This window comes from Dermacentor andersoni, chromosome 4, assembly GCF_023375885.2.
Source record: "Dermacentor andersoni chromosome 4, qqDerAnde1_hic_scaffold, whole genome shotgun sequence".
In the NCBI taxonomy this organism is placed as follows: Eukaryota; Metazoa; Arthropoda; class Arachnida; order Ixodida; family Ixodidae; genus Dermacentor; species Dermacentor andersoni.
Window position 1 is genome coordinate 111,564,019 of NC_092817.1, and position 21,439 is coordinate 111,585,457.

Sequence of the window (21,439 nt, forward strand, 5' to 3'; positions counted from 1 at the left end):
AATGATGGAATGTCACTGACTATCCCAATTTCAAGCATCATTGACAAAATGAAGGCCCATGTGGGAATGATGGTAAAGAATAATGTGATACAATGGCTGCTGCAGTGTCAAATTGTGAAGACAGTACTGCACCCAAAGGTGATAGCAAACTTAATATAATACCCATCAAGGTGTGTTTTCTGAAGAAACTTATAGAGTTCATTTTTCCCTCTCTTTTTCAAAGCACTTTTTACATCAGGGCACATGCTTTCACATTTTGTAGAAAGAAAAGAAAGAAGAAAATGATGTCTTGCATCCTATTAATCAATTATACATCATTTCTAAGTATTCCTAATTACTCTAAAATTGTTACCTTCCACAAACATGTTTAAAACTGTACAGTCAAAATGTATGATACTATTCCCGAACACTAAGGTCGAGGCTGTATGGTGAATTCTACAGGATTGGAATCACAGTCAAAATTTACTCTCACTCTAGTTCCAATTTCTTGGGTCTTTTTTGGATGTCGTTGTTGTTGCTTCTATATTTCTGCTATCCCACACTAAACACATTCTCTGCCAATGGATTATCTGGTGCATATCAGTCAACAGCCTTGGCACCCATGATGAGTAAAATGTGCTCATCAGCAAATCATAACATACATTACTGATACTTAGGACAGGTGTCTGCATTTCATACTGAATAATACTATTTAGAGAGTATCCTAAATTTATTTTTGAGAATTTAGCTTTAGTTTAAAAAGTTTAGTATGTTACAGAATTATAAAGCACCTAGAAAAATAGGAAAGCAGAAAAATGTACTACTTGGAAATTTCATAAACATACACATGCTACAGCATGCAAGCATTGTAAATTTTGTGAATCAGCTAACATCACTTGGCAATTGGCCTTGCAAGCCTGCATGCACGTTCAAGTAATCCAGCTGACGTTACAGAATTGCCACATCTACTTCAGGAGATCTTTAATCAGTCTGTTCCCATTGAAATAGATGATTAGATATATACGTAAATACACAGCAGGTGGCTGGGAGGAACTGGAGCAGTTGTACGTACGCTCTGGATGTTAAAATGCAGCACATCAGCTAAGTAGCTGGGCAGTTCAGTGAGCAGTGTGTAGAAGCTCCATGCACCACAGAACTTGATGAGGGCACACATCCATACAGCTCGTGACGTCAGTATGCTCGCCCAAGGCACAGACTAAGACCAAAAGGAGATGAACAATGTCACTCAGTATCAGTAAGCTACCCATTCTGGACAGCTTTAGAAACAATATATAAGCATCAGATGGCCCCTTTGTCCTTTCAAAGCAGGGCAAACAATGAGGCTATGAATGTGTATGAATAAGAAACACTCACTCTCAACATTTATAACAAGTAATACAGACAACAATTGTAGTGTTCCAGATAGCCAACATAAGGGAACAGAGACACAGAAATATTCAGGGTAATTTCTTTCTGAAGAATACCGTACAAAGAATACTTATCCTAAGTAACATAAATAAATTATGCAGAATTTTACAGCACAATATTTCTTTAATGAAATGCTTTTTGCACATGTCTTAGTTTCTGAAACGGTCAGATTTCACCCAAATTACAGCACTGTGATACTGCAGACTGGCTGCAGAGTTGCATGCATAAGCTACCTGGCTCCAACATGAAGAGCAAGTGCAAGCCGAAATTTGCATACCTGCCAACTCTCCCGAATTTTTCATAATGTTAACGAATTTGAGCTAGTTTTATGATTTATTAATGTTGCGACAATTTTTACAAAAAACAGATTTGTTGACAAGAAAACCTGTAAAGGTGTTAAAGGATGGGGCAGCACCACATGACAAACAAAAAAATGCATACAAGAATTAAATTGGGATGCCTTTTCGTGGCAGCACTACTATAACATATATATGTACAAGAAGGGTGTACGCTCCGAGCAAGTTTATTCATTGAAGTTCCTGAAACAGGTGAAATTGGCAAAATAAGTCGCTGAAAAAATAAATGATATGAAAATCATGTGTTACTTATCAGCCTAAGGGTAAATCATCGTTTACAAAGTGCATATGTATCCCATAAAAGGTGTGTCTTCAGTGCAAACCTTAAGGAAAACCTTGTTTTTATCTTCTGTCCGAAAAGAAACTCCACTATGTTTCCACGCTATACCTGTATAAATAGTGTGAATGTCACAGTGTGTCACGAACATACCCTGTTCATGATATGAGTCAATAAAAAGACAAAGTAAACTTATCTCCCTCGACTTCACCAAAAATGCAACACTGGCCTAAATTTGTAGTGCTTTGAACTGCATTCCAAGGTGCACGTAACCATGTACTGAAGGGTTAATGTAACCTTTCATATGACACTCCTTTCTCTCTTCTGCTAATACAGGAATAACAGGAAAGTGCTTGATTAAGTTGTACTATTTATCACAACTTCCTATATATATATTTTACTTATCGTAGAATGCATACTTGATTGCATAACAAATCCAGCACTGCTGCCTGTCTAGTCTTCCCCCTCCTTCCCCACCAGGGCACCACTTTTTTTTCTCTCTCTCTCTCTCTCTCATCCCCCCCCCCCATTGACAAAGCAGGCAACCCTACCTACGAAACCAAACACCCCTTGTTGGAAGAAAGGCCTGACATGCGTTAGCTTCTAAAAAATCTTTCACGGATGTATGCCAATCTGACAACTGATACATGAAAGACAGCAAAGCTGCGTAAGCGAGTACTCACATTCTTCGAAAGTACTAGGAATCTGTTTGCTAGCTCATGGCCTCGCTCGTAGGGAGCAGACACTGGCTGAATTGCAACACCATGGCATTAGCTTTCACTGCCGCAGCCATGCCAAACTCCTAGCTGGCCCTAATTTAACAGGAAACCGGTATGACGTGATGTGAGAAAAAAAAAATTGATTACTGGTTAAAAATAACCATGCACATAAGCCATAGTCCATTTGAATGAGATATGCACAAGGTAACTTTTATTTTGTAATCACTGATCATTAGGTTTCAAAGCAAATTCAGGGCTATGGCACACATTGTGCTGCATTTACATTTGACACTGACTATGGCATCGCATGCCAGCCTTTCTCGCCACATGAAGACCGTTATGGAATTTGACCCTTAACAGCTTCACTGTAGAAAAGCAGCATTGGTTTTTAATACATTAAGGTGACTGAGTTTACTGGCATTAAATGCATGTGGAAGGAAGAAACAGTAAAATAAGAAGGGTACAAAAATTATTATGACTTACTGACCGTTTTTCATGCTTTGAAAGCTTTGGGCAAGGCAAGTGTACAAAGGAACTAACACAGCATGGGCATGCAGTTGACACACCAATTGCACTGCTTTGCAAACGTCCCGAGTTCTGTTTAACAGTTGAAAGTTGCAAGTTACTTGCGCAAGGTTCTGTTGCATCAGCTTAAAAGGAAGCAACAGCAGCAAAATGCCACTTCATCTGCTGCACTGTCAGAATGGCAAACTATATTGGGATGCAATGCTGTATCCTGATGTCAACAGCAGCCCAAATTCTTCACCTCACAGCATTTGGGGCCCTTTTTTATAACAGGTCAATGTAAGATCTACTGCAGACAACCAATATAATAAACAACTTCGTGAATTAACTAAAGAAGGTAGTTGGGCTAGTTGGTGCTGTTGCTTTTGCTGTGAAATAGCTTTTAGCTCGATAAAAATTTTGACGGGAAGAGAGAGGGTACAGGGTGGAGCGCTAGTGATGAATCAAAGATGTGCAAGGAGGCCACCACAGACATGAACAAATGCGCAAACAAATGTCCAAACAAACCAGCAAAGAACAAGAAAACCACGGACTACAAGCCACTACAAGTCACTGACTCGAACAATCCTGTTCAGATGTGAAACCTCATTCCTTATGAGTGTCAAAGACATATGTGCTTATGCATTCATCACCAGTTTCTAATATGCAAAAAGCTTCGCATAATTTCCTGTCAATCTGCCTGCTGAGCTGCCTGGGCACACGTGTATTAACAAAATGTGGCGAGCATTTGCATTTGTAGCAGTGGTCAGTCAAGTGGCCAGCTGCAGCTACAGCACTGACTGGTTTTCTTTATTTTTCCAGTGAAAAATGTTTTTGCACAAGAAACTATGTCACAGAAAAAAACTTTGTGAGCTATTTGGGCTGGCCCAAAATCAGACATCATATATGTGGTACATGTGGGAGCTCTTTAGTTCTGTTGTCCTATGATATAGCACAAAGAAAATATGTATATAACAGCAGCTAGCTGGTCATATGTGCTAGTGAATGAGCGCGTTGATTTCTGAAAATAGCAGCTAAAATAATTTTGCAACTACAATGGTATTTGGACACAACAAATTATTTATGCTGCATTATAAGGTTTGGTAAGAGTGGTCATATTAAAATGCACACTCATGAATTGAGGAAAGATGGTCATGGTAGAACATGATAATAAATTATATAAGTTGATGGCGACAAACAGAAACATCAACAAGGTGATGATGTCTGTGTGTTATGCAGGTCAGTGAGACACAACCTGCAAAATGCTTTTTCTTCATGCGAAGAATAAATCCAAAGAAGCAATAAATACCAGTACGTTAAGATAACATACCTTGTGCACTGAAAATGTTGCACCACGTGATTCTATGATGTGTTTCTTCTCCTCTTGAGAAATGAAGCGATGCTTTTCTGGCCTGTCAGATGCAATAAGAACCCAGAAGACAAACCACACACAGCCTAAGAGACCTGCAAGTCCAAAATGGTGCACATTACCATATATTACAAGTTTGTCTTACATTTTGTCCTACTCTAGCAAGATCTTTAGTTGCATGGAATGTAAAGCATGCAAGCACCATGTTGCTACTAAATTTTCTTGAAATACACAGCTTGCTACTATCACTAGCATAGTGAAACTGCAATCGACTTCCTCCAAGACAAAAATGTATGACGGGAGTACTCTGAATCTATGATAGGCTAAGAAAGGGTCTCTGAGTTTATTAGTTTGTCAGAGAACACAGTTTCATTCCTTGAGGGAACCTACTGCATAAAAGGGCTATCTACACAAAATAGAAAAGAGATGTGATCATGTTATGATAGTGATCATTGATTGTGATTATGACTGATTATTATTGTGAGTGTGATCTGCCATGTGACCATGTAATCCTGCTGAAGAACCAAATTTTTTTTTTATTAGTCTGATTAAAATGAGTTGTGGTGAACTTCCTAAAACTGAATTGCAATGAGTAAATAAGCACTGCTTGAAACATTCCTCAAGTTTAATTCAGTAGCACATATATGCAAATAATACTTGAGGCATGACTCTTTTCATGAACATTATATTTTCAAACGAAGTGAGTGTTAAGGGCTTTGTGTTGGACATATGCTTGCCATCAGCATAACTTGCTTCTTATCACGACAAACAAGCTGCTGCCTCAAGACTATTGTTCTATTGTCTGCATTTCATCTTGTATTATCTATCCATTGCCACGTACAAAGGTTAGTCTAGTTTTTACACTACCCAGCAAAAGAAACTCCATTGTATTTCCACACAACCTGTGCCAATAATGTGAATGTCACAGTGTGTCACTAACATATCACAGTGAAGCACATACTGCAGCCAAAACACACCAAGCGTAGTATTCATGAGTGATCACTTTCGAGAATATGATCACTTTCACAAGATTTTGTGAGACTTGCAGCAAGGCACATCAAAATATACAGCCGACAGTGTTCTTGACATTGTGTGAAGCTTGGCATAGTACCAAGAAGGTTGTCGGCCATGTATGCAGAGTGATGTGCAATCTCGTAGACATCATCGTACCCTGAGAGTGATCGCTCGAGAACACCGCTCCAGCTCCCAACACTTTCTCAGCTGTTGTCACAGCTTCTAAATGTATGATTTCTTTATTTGTATGTGCATGATTGTGGTGACTCATCTTGGTTGTAACAAGATTATATACTATAAGGATACAGGCAAGTATCAAGATGATATCACTGCAACCACATTGATGTTCAATATATCTCGCCTATTGCTACCATATAGTACACATGCATACTCTGAGATCAGAGTCAAATAAATTGGGATGCATATTTACCAGCGCTAAAGAACAAAACTCACACACGCAAAAAAAGAAGGACAGAATGAGCACTAGGCTACAAGTAGTGTTCACATGAGAAAAAGCTAAAACATAACATATAACATAACTTAACATCCCAAAGCTGCACAGTAAATTACACCATAGTGGGAGGCTCCATATTAATGTTGACCTTCAAAGATTCTTTAACATGTGCCTATTTCTAAGCACACAAGCACTTTTGCATTTCATTCCCATCAAAATCATCAAAATGTAGTTGATTACACTTACAATTATTGCCTTCAAAAATGAAATTGATTACAGTTACTAACTACTGCACCCCAAAAAGTAACTGAAAAATTGTCCATAGGTGATTGCCTGGCATCAATGTTGTTCAACGTGGCCATTACTATCGAGCCATAGAAGCGCCATTTCAATTTGTTGGCCAACATGTTGACCTAATTCCAGCATTCTTCACTTGTTAGCCAGTTAGAAATAAACGACTAAATGCAATGGATGCCAGCAAATGTGCACATTCTTTGAAAAGGTGGCCAAATCTGTAATGCAATTTAATATAAAGCTGCATATTATGCAACCCTAACAATAGTGTTCATGTGTTACAATCACTAAAATAGGTGTCATTAGTAATGTATACATCAAACAGTTAGACGCATATAAAGGCCAAACACTTCTCTCCATATCAGAGAAGTCATAGATGGCAGTAGGCAAAGAAATGAGCAGCAGCTCTTACCGCCAATGAAGGCTGCCTGTAAGCAATTCCCGAAGAGAAGGAGAAATTTCTTATCAGAGAAAAGCTCAGAGCTTGGACTTCCATGTGGAGTGTGCAAATCTGTAAGCGTACGTGCCATGTTCATGTGATCCAGGCTTAGCTGTAGGATGCTGATTGTGCAAAGGAGGTAACCCATGTTTGGACAATATAGCTTCTACTAAATTTAAGTGCTCAAAGCTGCATAACCTTTCATAGCTTGTTTGGTTAAAATTGTAACTGGTTACATGTACCAATTGGTGTCTGAAAAAAGTAATTGAATTACCGTGAGTGTTACTGAGTAAACAATGTACCTAATCATGGAATTACAAAATTACAATAAAGCATAATTGATTACAAGTAATTAACAACATGTAATTTGTTACAGGTAAGTCTGATCGATATGCAGCAGAAAGAAAATAAAACAAAACAAAAAGAAAGGCAAACATCACTGTGCTTGCCACTCATCCCCTAAGCCACTCATCCAGTGACTTAGGGGATCAACTTCATCGCTCAACTTGACTGCTCTTTTGGTTTTAATAAGGGTGTGTGAATATTCAGAGCTTTGAATAAAAATAGAACACTTTCTTGCTATTCAAGTTTCACTTGATTTCATAATTCAATAATCAAAATTGTCGAATACTCATTCTTTTCAGATATATAAGGTATAATGACATTTACTGGAGACTTAAAGAAAAGAACAATGGAAATTAGGGCTGTTCCAAATTATTCTGCTGCTGGCAAGCTGCAGTTGCTGCACAGGTGCCCCACTTCCTGAGCGATCATATGCAGCAGATAACTCCTGCTCATTTTTAGTCATTCATTATGAACGTCCTACTTTTAGGCACTTCTCTCTTTGAACGAACTCAATGCTCTACGTGCAACTGATGATGAACTGTCCTTTGGTATAGTAGTGTCATTTTTATGGCGCACCACATAACTGAAAGCAGATTATCATTTACAACCTCCTCAGTTGACCAAACGTCCATTTGCAAACAGCGTAACATGCATATTTAAATATGCCTGTAAATAATCCATGTAAATAATGTCTATATATGCCTTCTTTTTAACCAAAATTATTCCATGCATGCTTTATATTTCACTCTGTTGGGAAAGAAAATATTTCATATTCGATTGGACATTCAGTGGCCATTTTTCTAGAATATTTGTATTTGATTTGGTTTGGAATTGTTGTACTTGAATACCTTTAGTTTTTAGTAGCAACACATGAATCTTTGTTCTACATTGAAATGACCAAGGAGGTGTACAGTGTCAAGATGCAGAACACACTTGCACCTTTGGAAGTGATGACCAGGTGTGCTGGACCTGCTAATTAAGGCATGCAGTGCTCCATTAGCCTGGCATTTAGGTGCCTCCAAGTTTGGCCCACATGGCAACGACCATGTGAGAGGGGTGTTCCGTTAACTACCTTAGTTTTGTACAGAACAAACCCCATGGCATACTCCTTGGCACAGGCTTTCTCCTTGGTCGTCCCGTTTACAACAGGCACACTCATAGTTTACGCAGAAATAACAATGTCTATGGGGATACTACACCTCGCTGCTACCATATTTAAGAGGTGGAACAAATTGTACGCATATGGCATTGTGACGTTTTAATTCTAGGTGACCATAAACTGTTATCTTAATCCATGTGGTGCATGAAAGCAGTTTAAGGCGATTCCTCAATTTAGCATTTCTGAATTCAATGCACCACACGTTATGATTCCATCTATACTTGTGGTTGATACTTCCAGTATACGTGAGTCTGATTAAAAATAAATAAACTGCAGCTCCCCCCCCCCCCCCTTCTCTGGCTTGTCATGCTTGAATTTCAGGTGCAGAAAACAAGTGTCAAAGAAAATAAGAAATACCATGAACCATGCTTCTTGGGAGCTATATGATATTTGGTCACACTGGCTACACTACTATCCCACACCTCTCTGCACTTGCCACATCAGGCTAGAGAAATATCACATAGCAGAAGAGCCACAGGAGCCAATGCATATCTTGTCCCTTGCATAACAATGTTGGCATTATAGCTGATAAATGTAGATGAAAGTTAAAAGCTCACAAATTCTAAATAGTCATCTATGCATTAACCAAAATTGTTTTTGTATGCTGTAGCTAGGGCATGACCCAAGAACAGAATCTATAAGATTGCGAAAGGTGCTCAGGTTGTGGTACTGAATAAAAATGGTTAACCACATTCGCAAAAGAAAAGGGGGGGGGGGGGGGCTAATGCCAAAGCCAAATATATGTCACAGTGATAAAAACAAATATGTGACTTTGTCTGATTTACATGTGGAACAGGACTCATAAGACTTTCAGAGCATGCAGAAATTTTAGCAAAAATGCAGAAGATGCACTTTGTGAGGATCCTTTTTTTAATTCTACTGTTCAGTGTAGTGGCATAAATTCTTTGCATGGCTTGGCTAAGAACGTATGCAGTCTCTCAGCGTGTTTCCTTAGCATCTCGTGAAATCCCATTGATTGACTGATTGATTGATTGATTGAAGGTGAGCTTTCAACTAGTTTTCCTCCTTAACTGGTAACCAGTAATTATCTGCCACACATCAAAAAGAAGACAAACAACTAATAACATGGATAGGACTCCAAGAAGTCAGGCACCAACCTGGCTTGATATAACATTCACCCTTAGCATTGCTTCAATTAGCAGCTGTTACATGCATGAACGTGTATGTGCCAATTAAGATGGTGTCCAAGGTATTCATTCAGATAGTTGTGTTGGCATGTTAGCTTCACAGCTATACAACTTATCACCAACAGTAAAAACAGTTCACAGATGGCACACACACCTGTGAGGTAGAATACTGAAGGCCAGCCACCAGCAAAGCCATACTGGCACAGCACAGCAGAAATAGGTAGTGTCACAGCAGTACCGAGAATGCTGCCTAGCGTGCTGATGGCAAGAAGGAAGCTGCGTTCCTGCACCGGTGACCAGCGAGCCATGATGGCAAACGTAGATGGAAAGGTCACGCCCTGTAAGCAGAAATATAGGGAAAAAGTTCAGAAATAACGCAATGGAAGAAAACAGCACTTGGCAGCACATGATTTGGTTGCAACGCTGTGTATGACAACAGGTATGAATAGAACATGATTTGTTCGTGCTTTGTTGTGCTCTTCTATGCACATTATAAATACGAGGGCAAATCAGAAAGTCTGTGCCCCTATCTTTTTTAAGCCAAATTACGGGCTGCAAATGCGAAGTCAACATATTCATTCCCAGCGGTGGACCTTTCTTGGACTGGCCCTGTCTTATCTGCTGGTAGCTCCACAGCACGGGGCTGCTGTCAGTTGTTGAAGATGGCAGTTTGGCAGTTGTGCATTACACGTCCACAGCATATGAACAACAAAGTGTGAATAGTTTTCTATGGAGCAAGGGATGAATGCCCATTGAAATCCAAAGGGAAATGCAGCCCACGTATGTGGAAAGGCTGAAGAAGTTCGTGGCGGGTCAGCAATTCATGTGCAATGATGAAGCCAAGACAGCAGTCCGATGGTGGTTCCACAGTCAATCGTACGAATTCTACCACAGGGCATCTCAAATTTTGTGCTGCAATGGGACAAATGTATGGACCAGTGTGGGGACTATGTGGAAAAATAGTGCAGGGTACGTAGAATAGTATGTATATTTGTAATTATTTGTATGCACCTTACTTTGGCTAATAAATGATAGGGGCAATGACTTTCTGATTTGCCCTCGTATATTGTCACGTAGTGACTGTGCAGAACAAAGTAGTAAAACTGTGAATCATAAAATAAACTCTGTATTTGGTGAACCTATGCCCACAAAAACAAATGACATGCAAAGCTGTGGGGCGATTCGTTTTCCATGGACATGATAGTGTGATTCGTTTTCTAAGGAGCCTATGTATGGGGAAAGGTGTCTCGCTTTGAGAAGTCTGCTGAAGAAGTTCCTGGCAGGACAGCAATTCACAGGCGATGATGAAGCCAAGACAGCAGTCCCACAGTGGTTCCACAGTCAGCTGGATGAATTCTACCACAGGGGCATCTCAAATTTAGCGCTGCGATGGGAAAAATGTCTGAAATGGTCTGGGGACTATGTGGAGAAATAGGGTAAAGTGCATAGAATAGTACATTATATTTGTAGTTACCTCTATTTACTTTATATTCACTAATAAAAAATAGGGGCAAAGGCTTTCTGATTTGCTCTTGTAGAAAACCTTATAATCATATAACAAAGACGTACATATCATCACCTCTTTACACGCTAAGATATTTTATAAAAGGTCCATACCTTCAATTTTACTTTGAGTGCTTCATGAAAACTAGGATAGTACTGGTTCATTTCATTTAATTTTATTGCCTTAAAGGCCCCACATAAGGGGTCAGGCACACAAGGAAAACAAATAGTACATCCAAGTAAAACAAAATAATGAAATGCAAGTGACATATATACAAGAATGCCCGTGGAATTTCTGGCATGAATTACATATACTTCACAGTATATTACATTATAACAATGCAGCCACTAACGCAGCTCCCCGGGAATTCATGTGCATCTGTCTGCCAAATATGACTGTTTATTTTACCCTCTCCTAGGAGGGCCCATGTTCACATTTTCTCTGCTTTCTCAACACAAAGTTTACTGCTGTGCGTGACTGAATGTGTCCACAACTTTGCACAGCATGCTCAATGTTAATCATCTGTGCTGTTGTTCATGCACAGCTCCTTCATCAAGACAATGATCCACACGTATTCATTCGCTGGTCAGCACCACTCCCCACTGCAATAGTTCCCCACATTTTGTATGCGCATTTGCAGAGGGATTTGTAGCTTTTGAGAATTCATGCTACCTTCGCAAATGGCTTTTCCTCACTGTGTGCATGAGCAACTGCGGTATGTTCTAGTCCCGAGGCATGGCAGTGCCTTCTCTTCATGAATGCACGAGATAGGTCGACACTTGGTTTGTAGAGCATGGACTGATGATGAGTAGGCTCAGCTTGCTTCTGCAGGAGAATCTTCTGAATTGTTAGCTTGTAAGCAACTATGGCACGGGAGCATTTACTAGCTCTATCTGACAGACTGGAAGAAGCGAGAAGGTCAGATGCCATGAGCAGGATTAAAAATACTTATGAGTGGGGAGTGCAACTTACAAAATATGGAGAAAGAGATGGACGCACTTATTAATCACACTATTCCTTGGGAATAAAAAGCAGTAACAAATGTATTTAACATAGGCAAGCTTTATCTATATGTGGCCCCACCATACCAAGCAGATTGCACTTTCCACAGCAACACAATCACATATTTTTCTTAACTCTTAAAACTCCTGAGCCTCAGCTATATGCACCAATACAGGGGCCTAAGAGCCTAAGAGCCTAAGTCAATAAGCACTTGTCGCCAAGGCTGAGCTCCCTTTGCTTGCCAGGACTGGACCACAGAAAAGAACCAAATTCATGGCAGTTGTCAGAGACGAAAAGAAACTACTCCTTTCTATTTCGTACGTACTCAGGCCTAGCACCATGTGATTTAAAGAAGGCAGCATACATAAAGTATCCACACATAAACACTTCGTCAGCCAATATGTTGTGGTGAATGAACCGAAAAAGATTATTCCAATGGGCCAGCACATAGTGAGGAAAGTGTGAATTGCTCAAAACTTTCACAGGAAACAGCACAAAGCAAAATGTTCGTGTTGAAACAACGAGTGCAGAGGGATATGTGTTAGTTTCTTTCAGAATTTAGTCTTATTAGTATTGTGAGTCAAGACAGTTAGTGTTGAAACCTTTACATATTTTGAGAAAAAGCAGCCATTTAGGCCACACCTCCTTTTCTATTTTGGGCAAACACAAATGAGAAGTCATTCATACAATCTACTATTCCTTAAAATGAATATTGCATGTAAAAATAAATTTGGATAAAAAGAAAGAACCAGGAAATTAGGGAATTGCAGCTCTAATCTCAACATGCTGCTTTCTTGATGCTACTGCCCAATGTATCATATCATAAGAAGGCAACAAACAAAGACACCAAGGATAACATAGGGGCAATTACTTATACTTATTAATTCAATTAAAGAAATTATAAATTTTTCGCAGCGAAGGTGGATGAAAAATGAACTTGCCGCAGGTGGGGAATGATCCCACATCTTCACATTACGTCTGTGATACGAGAGAGAGAGAGAGTAATCTTTAGAAAAAAGAGCACATGCTCTTCTGCGATACTCAACATAATGCAAGGATATGGGATTGTTCCCCACCTGTGGCAATTGGGTTGTTTTTTTTTCATCCGCTTTCATTGCCATTAATTTACCATTCCTTCAATTCAATCAGTAAGTACAAGTAAATTTCCCTATGTTGTCCTCAGTGTCTTTGCTTGTTGGCTTCTTATGATATGATTAATAAAAATCGGGCCCCTCTGTTAACCCCTTTTCTTCTCGTTTATTGACTAATGTGATGAATGACAGCCCTGCAAATGTGAGCCAGCCAGTGGTCAATGATCTAAATACGTGTGAATGATGCAGCAGTGCATTGTTAAAAAAAAAAACGACATAGTTTCACCACAAGGGCGAAGCAATGAATGCAATGCAACACATTAGAGTGTTATACAAAGCAAGGCTGGCCGCTTTAGGAGCAATATGAATTGTAGTAAACATGAGCTTGCTAAGTAAGCAGGTGTGCCGTGGCATAGTGAGGCCGATATGAAGAGAGACTGGATGACCATGACAAGGCGCGTGTGAAATGGTGGTGTTGAGAAGTGACTCCTGTGGCCAGCGCATGCAGGTGCAAAGGCTATCTATGTTCTGTGTTGCCAATCTGGGCCACATTGCATGTGTACCGCACATCGAAGAATGAGCAGATGAGATAGCCTTGACTATGCGGTGTGAGGGAAGATAGCACACCTAAAGGTCAGCCTGGAGCAGCGGTCTTACGCTGAACCACACTTTGAGGTATTCCCATGCACATGAGAATTACGGAGCAACAGACGAACGGCACATAAACTGGCCATCGTGCTTGGCCAGTCATTTGCAGGTGCTGTATCATGATGCTCTCCTGGTCGCTGCTTGTGTGCACAGTGACAGCTGCGGTCATGCGATTGTAGCAGGCATGATTGCACATACAACCGTGTGCAATGCATGAAATTGTGTTTACTTTGCAATTGCAGCTGTGTGGACATACAAAGCATTGCTAAAGGCACACTTGTGTTTGCCTCGTAGCATCAATACAGTGGTTCATGCGCAACCAGGAAGATTTGAGTCTGTGCGCGTGCAGTTGAACCCGTACATATTAATATGTAATAAAAGCTCTTTATTTCCCCCGCACGTTGTCACATCATAGTGTGTGATACAGTTGCATTGGTAAGACATGTAGTGAAAGGAGCGTCCTAAGGTAATCATGTTATTATTGTGCTGTTACGTAAGCAGTGAGCATCACATGAAGTCGCAGTTTTGGCTGAAACGTGAAGCATCAATTGCGATAGCAGATCAGTGGACAGCTACACGAAGCAAGGATAGTAGTTTTATCGACCGTATAATCTTTTGAACATAGGCATAACTAAATTAACAAGCATGGTGTCAGTGTGCACAGCAAACATGAACACATCACACTCGATGACTGCGGACACTCGCTGTCAAAACGCTGGTGTGAGGAAACACGGCAGCAGCAGTGAGCGAAGTGACCTTTGTGCTGTCTATCGCTTCAATGTAAACTGAGCACCAAGAGCACACAGCACTCACAAAGCTATGAGTTGTTGACCCACCTAGACTGTCCCCAACACAGACTACTCTCAAGATACGGCTACGCGACTGCATGCAACTGCCACATGTGCAGTTGCAGCTGGGGCAAGAGGCTGTCCCCCTCACTCCACTCCACTCCCCGGTGATTTGCAACACTGGGCGTCTCGCGTGCGATGGAAGATGGAGTGCTTCCTCCCTGATTCTCCCTCTGTTCACGTGGGTGAGGTTGGTTGCCCAATTGTCGGTTCCCCTCACACACTTCCACTCGCACATACAGTGTAGGGCGGGCGACAACAGCAATATCACCTTTGGACTTTATACGGAACATCACAGCGAGGCGATGGCAGAAATGTGCCTGGATATAATTGCTATCTCATTAATAACTATTGATAAATATGGCTGCATACCGTTGTTAGCAGTTCTGAGATTGTGAGATTATAATAAGCCCATGTCGAACTGAACCCCTGCAACAGCAACCTAACTGATAGCATATAGAATTAATCCCAGCTTCCCTCAGCTGTTCCCATGTTGAAAGAAGCCTGCTATTGCCCATGCATGGCTCATGCGCCATGGTTTAGTAGCCGTGCTCATTGTTGATCAAGAGTGTCGCATGAACAGCTGTTCTTGAACTTCAATATCACGAACAGCACAGCTGTTCTCAGCAGTGTTGCTATGACAACTGCAAAGAAAACAACTATTTCATTAATGCACAAAACTAGCTTCCATGCATAACACAAGTATGTGTACATGTGGAATTCCTTTCCCCTAGCTGTGTCATCCATGTGCTATCCATTTCACAATGTAACTAGGAGTGACAGGCCATAGCTGTTGGCTCACCACTTGTTACGTGCTGAGAGCCATTCCAGTGCAGCTACGAGGCTAAGTACAATTCTAGTTAATAATTATTACACATAGAAAAGTCAGTGATAGAAGGCATAAGTAAAAGAGTGAAAAACAAAGAACAAATTGTGCATCCTTTTATATAATATTCTTCTTGTTGTGTGTGCCTTTCATCTCCACTCCATGAGTCTTTCTTTATAGTACCTTTCCATTTGAAACAATGAGTATAGATACTGGTGTATAAACCAACCGTGCACTCTCCCCATGCAGCCTGGCTCCTCAAATGGCAACAAACAGTTTCTGCAGCTAGCTAGCTTACACATACTGTTGTCATATTGAGAATAACACTGGAAAATAAATAAATAATGCTAAAAAAATGTCTTCACACATTGTGCTAGTCCTTCATATGTTCCCACAATTAAATATTCCAGCACTCTGTGCCCTCCACCACTGAACATCATAAGCCTCTGGTCATAGGCACTGACTAAGGGGGTCGGCTCCGGGGCCCGAGCCCATTCCGAAGTTCTCCGGGAGAGGGGAGGGGGGTGCAGAACCCACTGGACACGCCGAAGCCTACCCCTCCTCCCAAGTGTCATTACCAGAGTTCAGTCACCCACATCACATCATATGTGGTTCCTTTTGAGTTGCCCCTACCTGTTCACTTAACATGTTATTGCAATTCAAAGCTTATACTGCATCATTGTTGGTGCGGATGTGCACGGCTTTTAATTCATACTTTTGCTTTATTTCTGAAACTCCTGACTATAGGATGACAAGTGCATTAGAAGCACTAGCAACAGCTACCTTATCTGTATTTTCTCACTTCAACATTTTTTAAAATTTCCAATGTAAACACCATGCACAGACACAATACAGTTAAATATATACACGGGACAAAGCTTATTATACATATTTTTTAAAGAGGAGGTAGCCAACTAACAGTTATTTCTAATGGTATGGATAGCCTATGCCTAGAGAATGAATATGTTGCTGTGTGCTCACCTCGCTTCAAATTGCTCTGAGCGCTTTTTTGACCATGAAAAAAAAAGTCTTCTAATAATTTACAACATTTATTAGGGATGGAAACATCGCCACTTGCATGCATAGGTCATAAATATATATAGTTCACTCAGTAACTGAAATGAGGCCAAGTCACATTCACTCGAAATCAGAATCAATAGCAGTCAAGCGCAGCAGCACTTATACTCAGATATACAGTAAAAAGAAAGAAAAAGAAAGAAGAGAGAAAAAATATTAAAAAAGAAAAAGAAGAAAAAATGCAGGCTGCAGTTCCACCAGAAAGGCAAAACACTATCACTGATAGTGAAGTACTAAGACAATTATACGTAGGAAGATTACACCACCGAAAGGTGCCAGATTCTTGGTGGTGCAAGAGGACTCAGGCCGTAAATTGAACTGTCTCCTACTATGAGGTCTTGTAAATACTCATATAAGGCCGTCACTACAGTGAACAATTTTTCAAGGTCACAAGAAGGTTCTTTAAGCGCAGCAGTTATGAAAGGTAATATATATACCTATACGGTGTTCGGAAAGCTGGTCAGGCCCCAGCTCTCCCCCCTCCCCCACTGGAAAGATGAAAACTTTCCGTCTATGCCTCTGGTATAATGAGTGGCTATCTTTTCATATATATATATATATATATATATACCACGCCTAGATTTAATATCCAACTTGAAGTGAAGTGCCCATGTAAGTGGCCTCTTTACTATGGCTCAAGTATGTAACGGTAAAATGAGTTCACTTGTGCAAAACTAATGGTATACTATGCATATATTCTTCAGCGTAAGAGAGAAAACATTTGTTAGCTTCATTAGCATTTATGTTTACCAGGGGATATCAGAATAAGAGTGACAGGCCCCATGTCAGATTTTTATTGAGAACTCTTATTATTTGAATATATGTCTTAACTGAGCCATGACCTGCTTCAATTCTACAATTATGTTACCGTATATAAAGTTCTAAAGACCGTATTGATGATTATTGAACAATCGCTTATGTCTGCTGCTGTTATAAATTTACACCATCAAGAATTATTATTTTATATAAAACCCTCTATTTTTAACAACCTGAGATATTCACTAGTGAAAGATCTCGCAAATACAACTTATCCGTGATGCTGGAGTCGCGGCTTCCTGCGTAAAGCTTACAGGAAGGAATATGATGTGTCCTGTAGCTTATCAATGTGCATCAATTGTATCAATGCATGCCTTTTCCTGTTTCCCAAGTGCACCAGCATGCCAAACCCCATGAGATAAGTTCGCAGAAGGGTGTGTCAAGGAAAAAAAGAAAGGTTTTTGTGTCGTCAGATAACATTGTCAAGCACCCTCCTGTTACCTTTTGTACTAAAAGTGCTATCACCATTGACACAAAGGTGGAGATATATTGTCCAGAGGCATTGCGGCATATACATTACACATCCAATCAAGTTTCAACAGATTGCTTTTAAGTTCACAAAAAGATGTCTTGCACTATAGTCATAAATTGCTGCAAGAAGCTAGTTCTAAAGTGCTCTCCTGGATGCTAGGCAAGATGGCTGGACTGTGACTTCATGCAAAAGCCTCCTAATATTACTTTTGAAAATATTTGATCTTACATAATATCACATAAACCAAACTCAGCTAGTCAGGCAGAGATTGTGACACTGGTGCGATCCGAAGTCACTATGAAAAATTTTGGTGTACAGCATACTCGGAAAGCACCTGTATATTGCACTCAATTGGCATTGCCAGCGCAACACACATAAATGACCAGAAGTGAAAAATGGGTGTGTTGATATGGAAGCGTGGCTAATAAAGCAAAGGCACAAGAAGAAACAAGACACAGTGCTGTATCTTGTCTCTTCTCATGCCTTCGCTTTTGTCCCAATAGCTCGTGCTAGCCATGCACACATAAATGCTACAATACTAACCAATAACACCATGTGACCATCTGTTTTCTCTTTTCTAAACATTACATTCTATTTTATCAATCAAATATAGTTTGTTACTGAGCTCACTATGGCATCTGGTGCTAACAGGCTAATATGTCACTTGCATGACTGGTTAATCATCAAGGTACTCGGTGGCTATGGGATATGCTACCTATTATTACTAGAATTCCGCATCCAGCACTATTGTAGCCCACAGTGCTATTTGCTCAGGTCAATCTTGCACTTATCGTAATATCTTAAGTCATCACCGACCTTTCACGCTTCACCCAACATTGTCGATTGCTTGCAAGATATTAACTACGTAAAACAAGTGAAGGAATCCCTTCCAGAAACTCTGCATACCACATGACACCCACAACTTACCCGTGAACATTAGGAGCTGTTGGCAATAGTTGCAGCAACAATATTTTGTTTACCTGTCTATGCTATCCACAAAAGCACATGTTTGCCTGTGATATATGTGGTAAGCACATGTCACTGGTACAGGCCAAGAAAATATATCAGTTGTTGGCTACTCTGAGTAAATGACCATGCTCTGCCTATAATATTTTTTGTTTTTAAACTGGGACATCTTCCATCTCTCTTGAACTGGTGCTATGTTTTTGCCCGTAATTAAGGATTCCACTCATGCATTGTCATTAGAAAAAGAAAGAAAAGAACATGAGGTTAGTGCTCAGCATCTGAATTCCACAATGCATATGTGTGGCTGTGCTCATAACACCTCTGGCCATCACAATATACTGCTGAATATCCTGTCAGTTTCATCTTGCATTCAAAGCATTTACCACTGTAAGCTATGCACCATGTACAGACAGTCTAATAAGAGGAATTTATTTTTAGCTACTATTGATACTGGTGAACTATACATTGGGTAAGGACTGGGGGCTAAATAATAATAATAATAATTTTATTAGCCTCTCAATTGCCTATTTGTAGAGTTAATTTGAACATGCGATAGAATATAAGCAGGGATAAATTTCATGCAGTTACCTCAGCGATGCCTTCGAGAACCCGAAGACCAAGGAATGCACCGAAACTGGCTCTTGCCACCACTGCAGTGGCAAGAGTGAGCAGCGACGTGGTGCCGACACCTGCTGCAAGGATCCATGCAGGATTGATGACCTCCGAAAGCCACCCAGCAGGGATTTGTGTTATTATGTACCCATAGAAGAAGGCATTTAACACATAGCCTTGCATCACAGGGTCCCAGAGAAATTCTCCATCCTGCACATGTCCAGGGAAGCAAACATATGCTAAGCTTCTGAGGCATTACAAATGTTGCTCAATAGAGTTGTGAGAAAGAATGTAAGTTTATGCTTGGTGGTATTCCACGAAATAGCCTACGAGAGCACAAAAGGCACGAGGGTAGTATATTGCATATGCATTCATTGTACTGTCGTCGCACCTTTTGTTGGCTAGTAGGCTAATAAGTTGTGAGAACATTAAATAAAAGCATATTTCTGTTCAAGTATGTCAAAGGGCCTGTTAGATTACAGTTTGATGCTTCTTACTGTCATTATTTTATGCAATATTTACACTAATATGTTACATTTGCCAAGCTATTTTTGATAATTTCCTTCATTCTCTGTCAGTGAAATTCACAACTACTAATAAATACTATGCTTTTCTTCAGACTGTTACTGTCACCACATATTAGGTTGCTTGCATCAATGTGTACTTTATAAATGTGAAAAATGACATCAAATAATAAAAACTATGTTAACATTTTTTTGTGTGTGTGCATCTGTACACACATGTGCATGCACACCATCTGTGTGCATGGGCAAGTAATCATGTAAGCAGTAAATTAGAAATTTATGCATGCATGCATATTTATGTGCACCATTCTCTAATGCAAGTGATCGTTCTTGGCATGCATAAGACAACCATGTGGTTACTAAAGCAGTTGCATCAGCTGGTATTTTCAGACTTAAAATCTGCAACATTAGAAACGTTAACATCAGAGACATTAACAAACAACAAACATTAGAAAAAGTGCATTCTCACATAGGTTAAGGCTATTTTAAAATATGCTTTTATTCTTTGAGATTCATCAGAAGTATGCTCACTTGGGAAGCTTCGAAAGATTCAAAACAGATGAGCCAGATTCATATTGGATATGTGTGAAAGGCAGTATAGTTGTGTGATAAAAAATATGAGTTACACATTCAGAAAGATTTTATCTTGTCTGAATATTGTGATTAAAGATCTTCTACTTAAAGGGCCCCTCACCAGGTCTGGCCATGTTGAGCTGACAAGCGCAGAGCATACAATGTGTGCCAATGATCGTGTCTGCAAAGTATTATATCGCTACGTGCCGCAGAAAGATCTGAAATTTCAATCCAAACGCCATTTCCCTCTTCACTCGCAGCCGCTGCGCTCCAAGCCGGACGGTGACATACTCGCGTCCCCGCGCCGACGTACTCAGGTCCACAGTGTGACATTGCTCGTGGTGACACATGACTTCGAGAATTATTCAAGGCACCATCTGTTATTTAGGTGATCTGTTGCTTGAATTGAAGAATTGAAGTTTAGAGAAATAATAAAACACACAAATGGAATGTCTGCATGTTTTTTGTTTTACTTCGCACCAAAGCAAGAGAGATATACTTCTGCTTCGTCTGCTTGTTCCCACGGTTGTGCAGTCACGTGTGCAAGTATCGAAACTGTGCCATCTTCTACCATGTTGCAGCGCGTGATCATGCTCTCCGATCTGCTTGTTCTGCCTCAGTATTCCTGTAGCACTGAATTATACTGCTATAGTCATGTGCCCTTGTGCACAGTGCACAAAATCATGCGCTGTGCGAACGAGACAACAGCTTGCACGCGACACTGTCAGCGGAAGTGCGTATCACTGAAAAAAAAAGCAAGGAGAAAAAATGAAAGTGTGGCCTGTGACGTATGTGTCATGCGATTATTGAGGTCCGGTATGGTAGAACGCGGGGAAAGAATTTCGCTTGGGGAGGCTTGACAGGGCGAGTGAAGAGAGCGTCTTGCTTAGCAGTGGAGCCCAACTGCTGAAATCATGGGTTTGCGGCACTGCAATATTTCTATCTAGGCTATTGATGAGTCGATTTGAAAAATTTTTGCGGCAGAACACTCTTTA

At 40.3% G+C, this 21,439-nt stretch overlaps 1 protein-coding gene across 2 annotated transcripts in view; it reads right to left on the reverse strand.

Moving 5' to 3' along the window:
• LOC126537478 (sialin-like) overlaps window positions 1-21,439 on the reverse strand; it is a 37,152-nt gene that overhangs the window by 13,637 nt on the left and 2,076 nt on the right. For both annotated transcript variants that reach the window (XM_050184496.3, XM_055074289.2), the window contains 4 exons: window positions 19,324-19,557; window positions 9,640-9,823; window positions 4,594-4,727; window positions 1,052-1,195 (listed from right to left, as the gene is read on the reverse strand). In XM_050184496.3, the coding sequence (XP_050040453.1) occupies window positions 1,052-1,195; window positions 4,594-4,727; window positions 9,640-9,823; window positions 19,324-19,557 (696 nt within the window). The remainder of the gene's footprint in view (window positions 1-1,051; window positions 1,196-4,593; window positions 4,728-9,639; window positions 9,824-19,323; window positions 19,558-21,439) is intronic.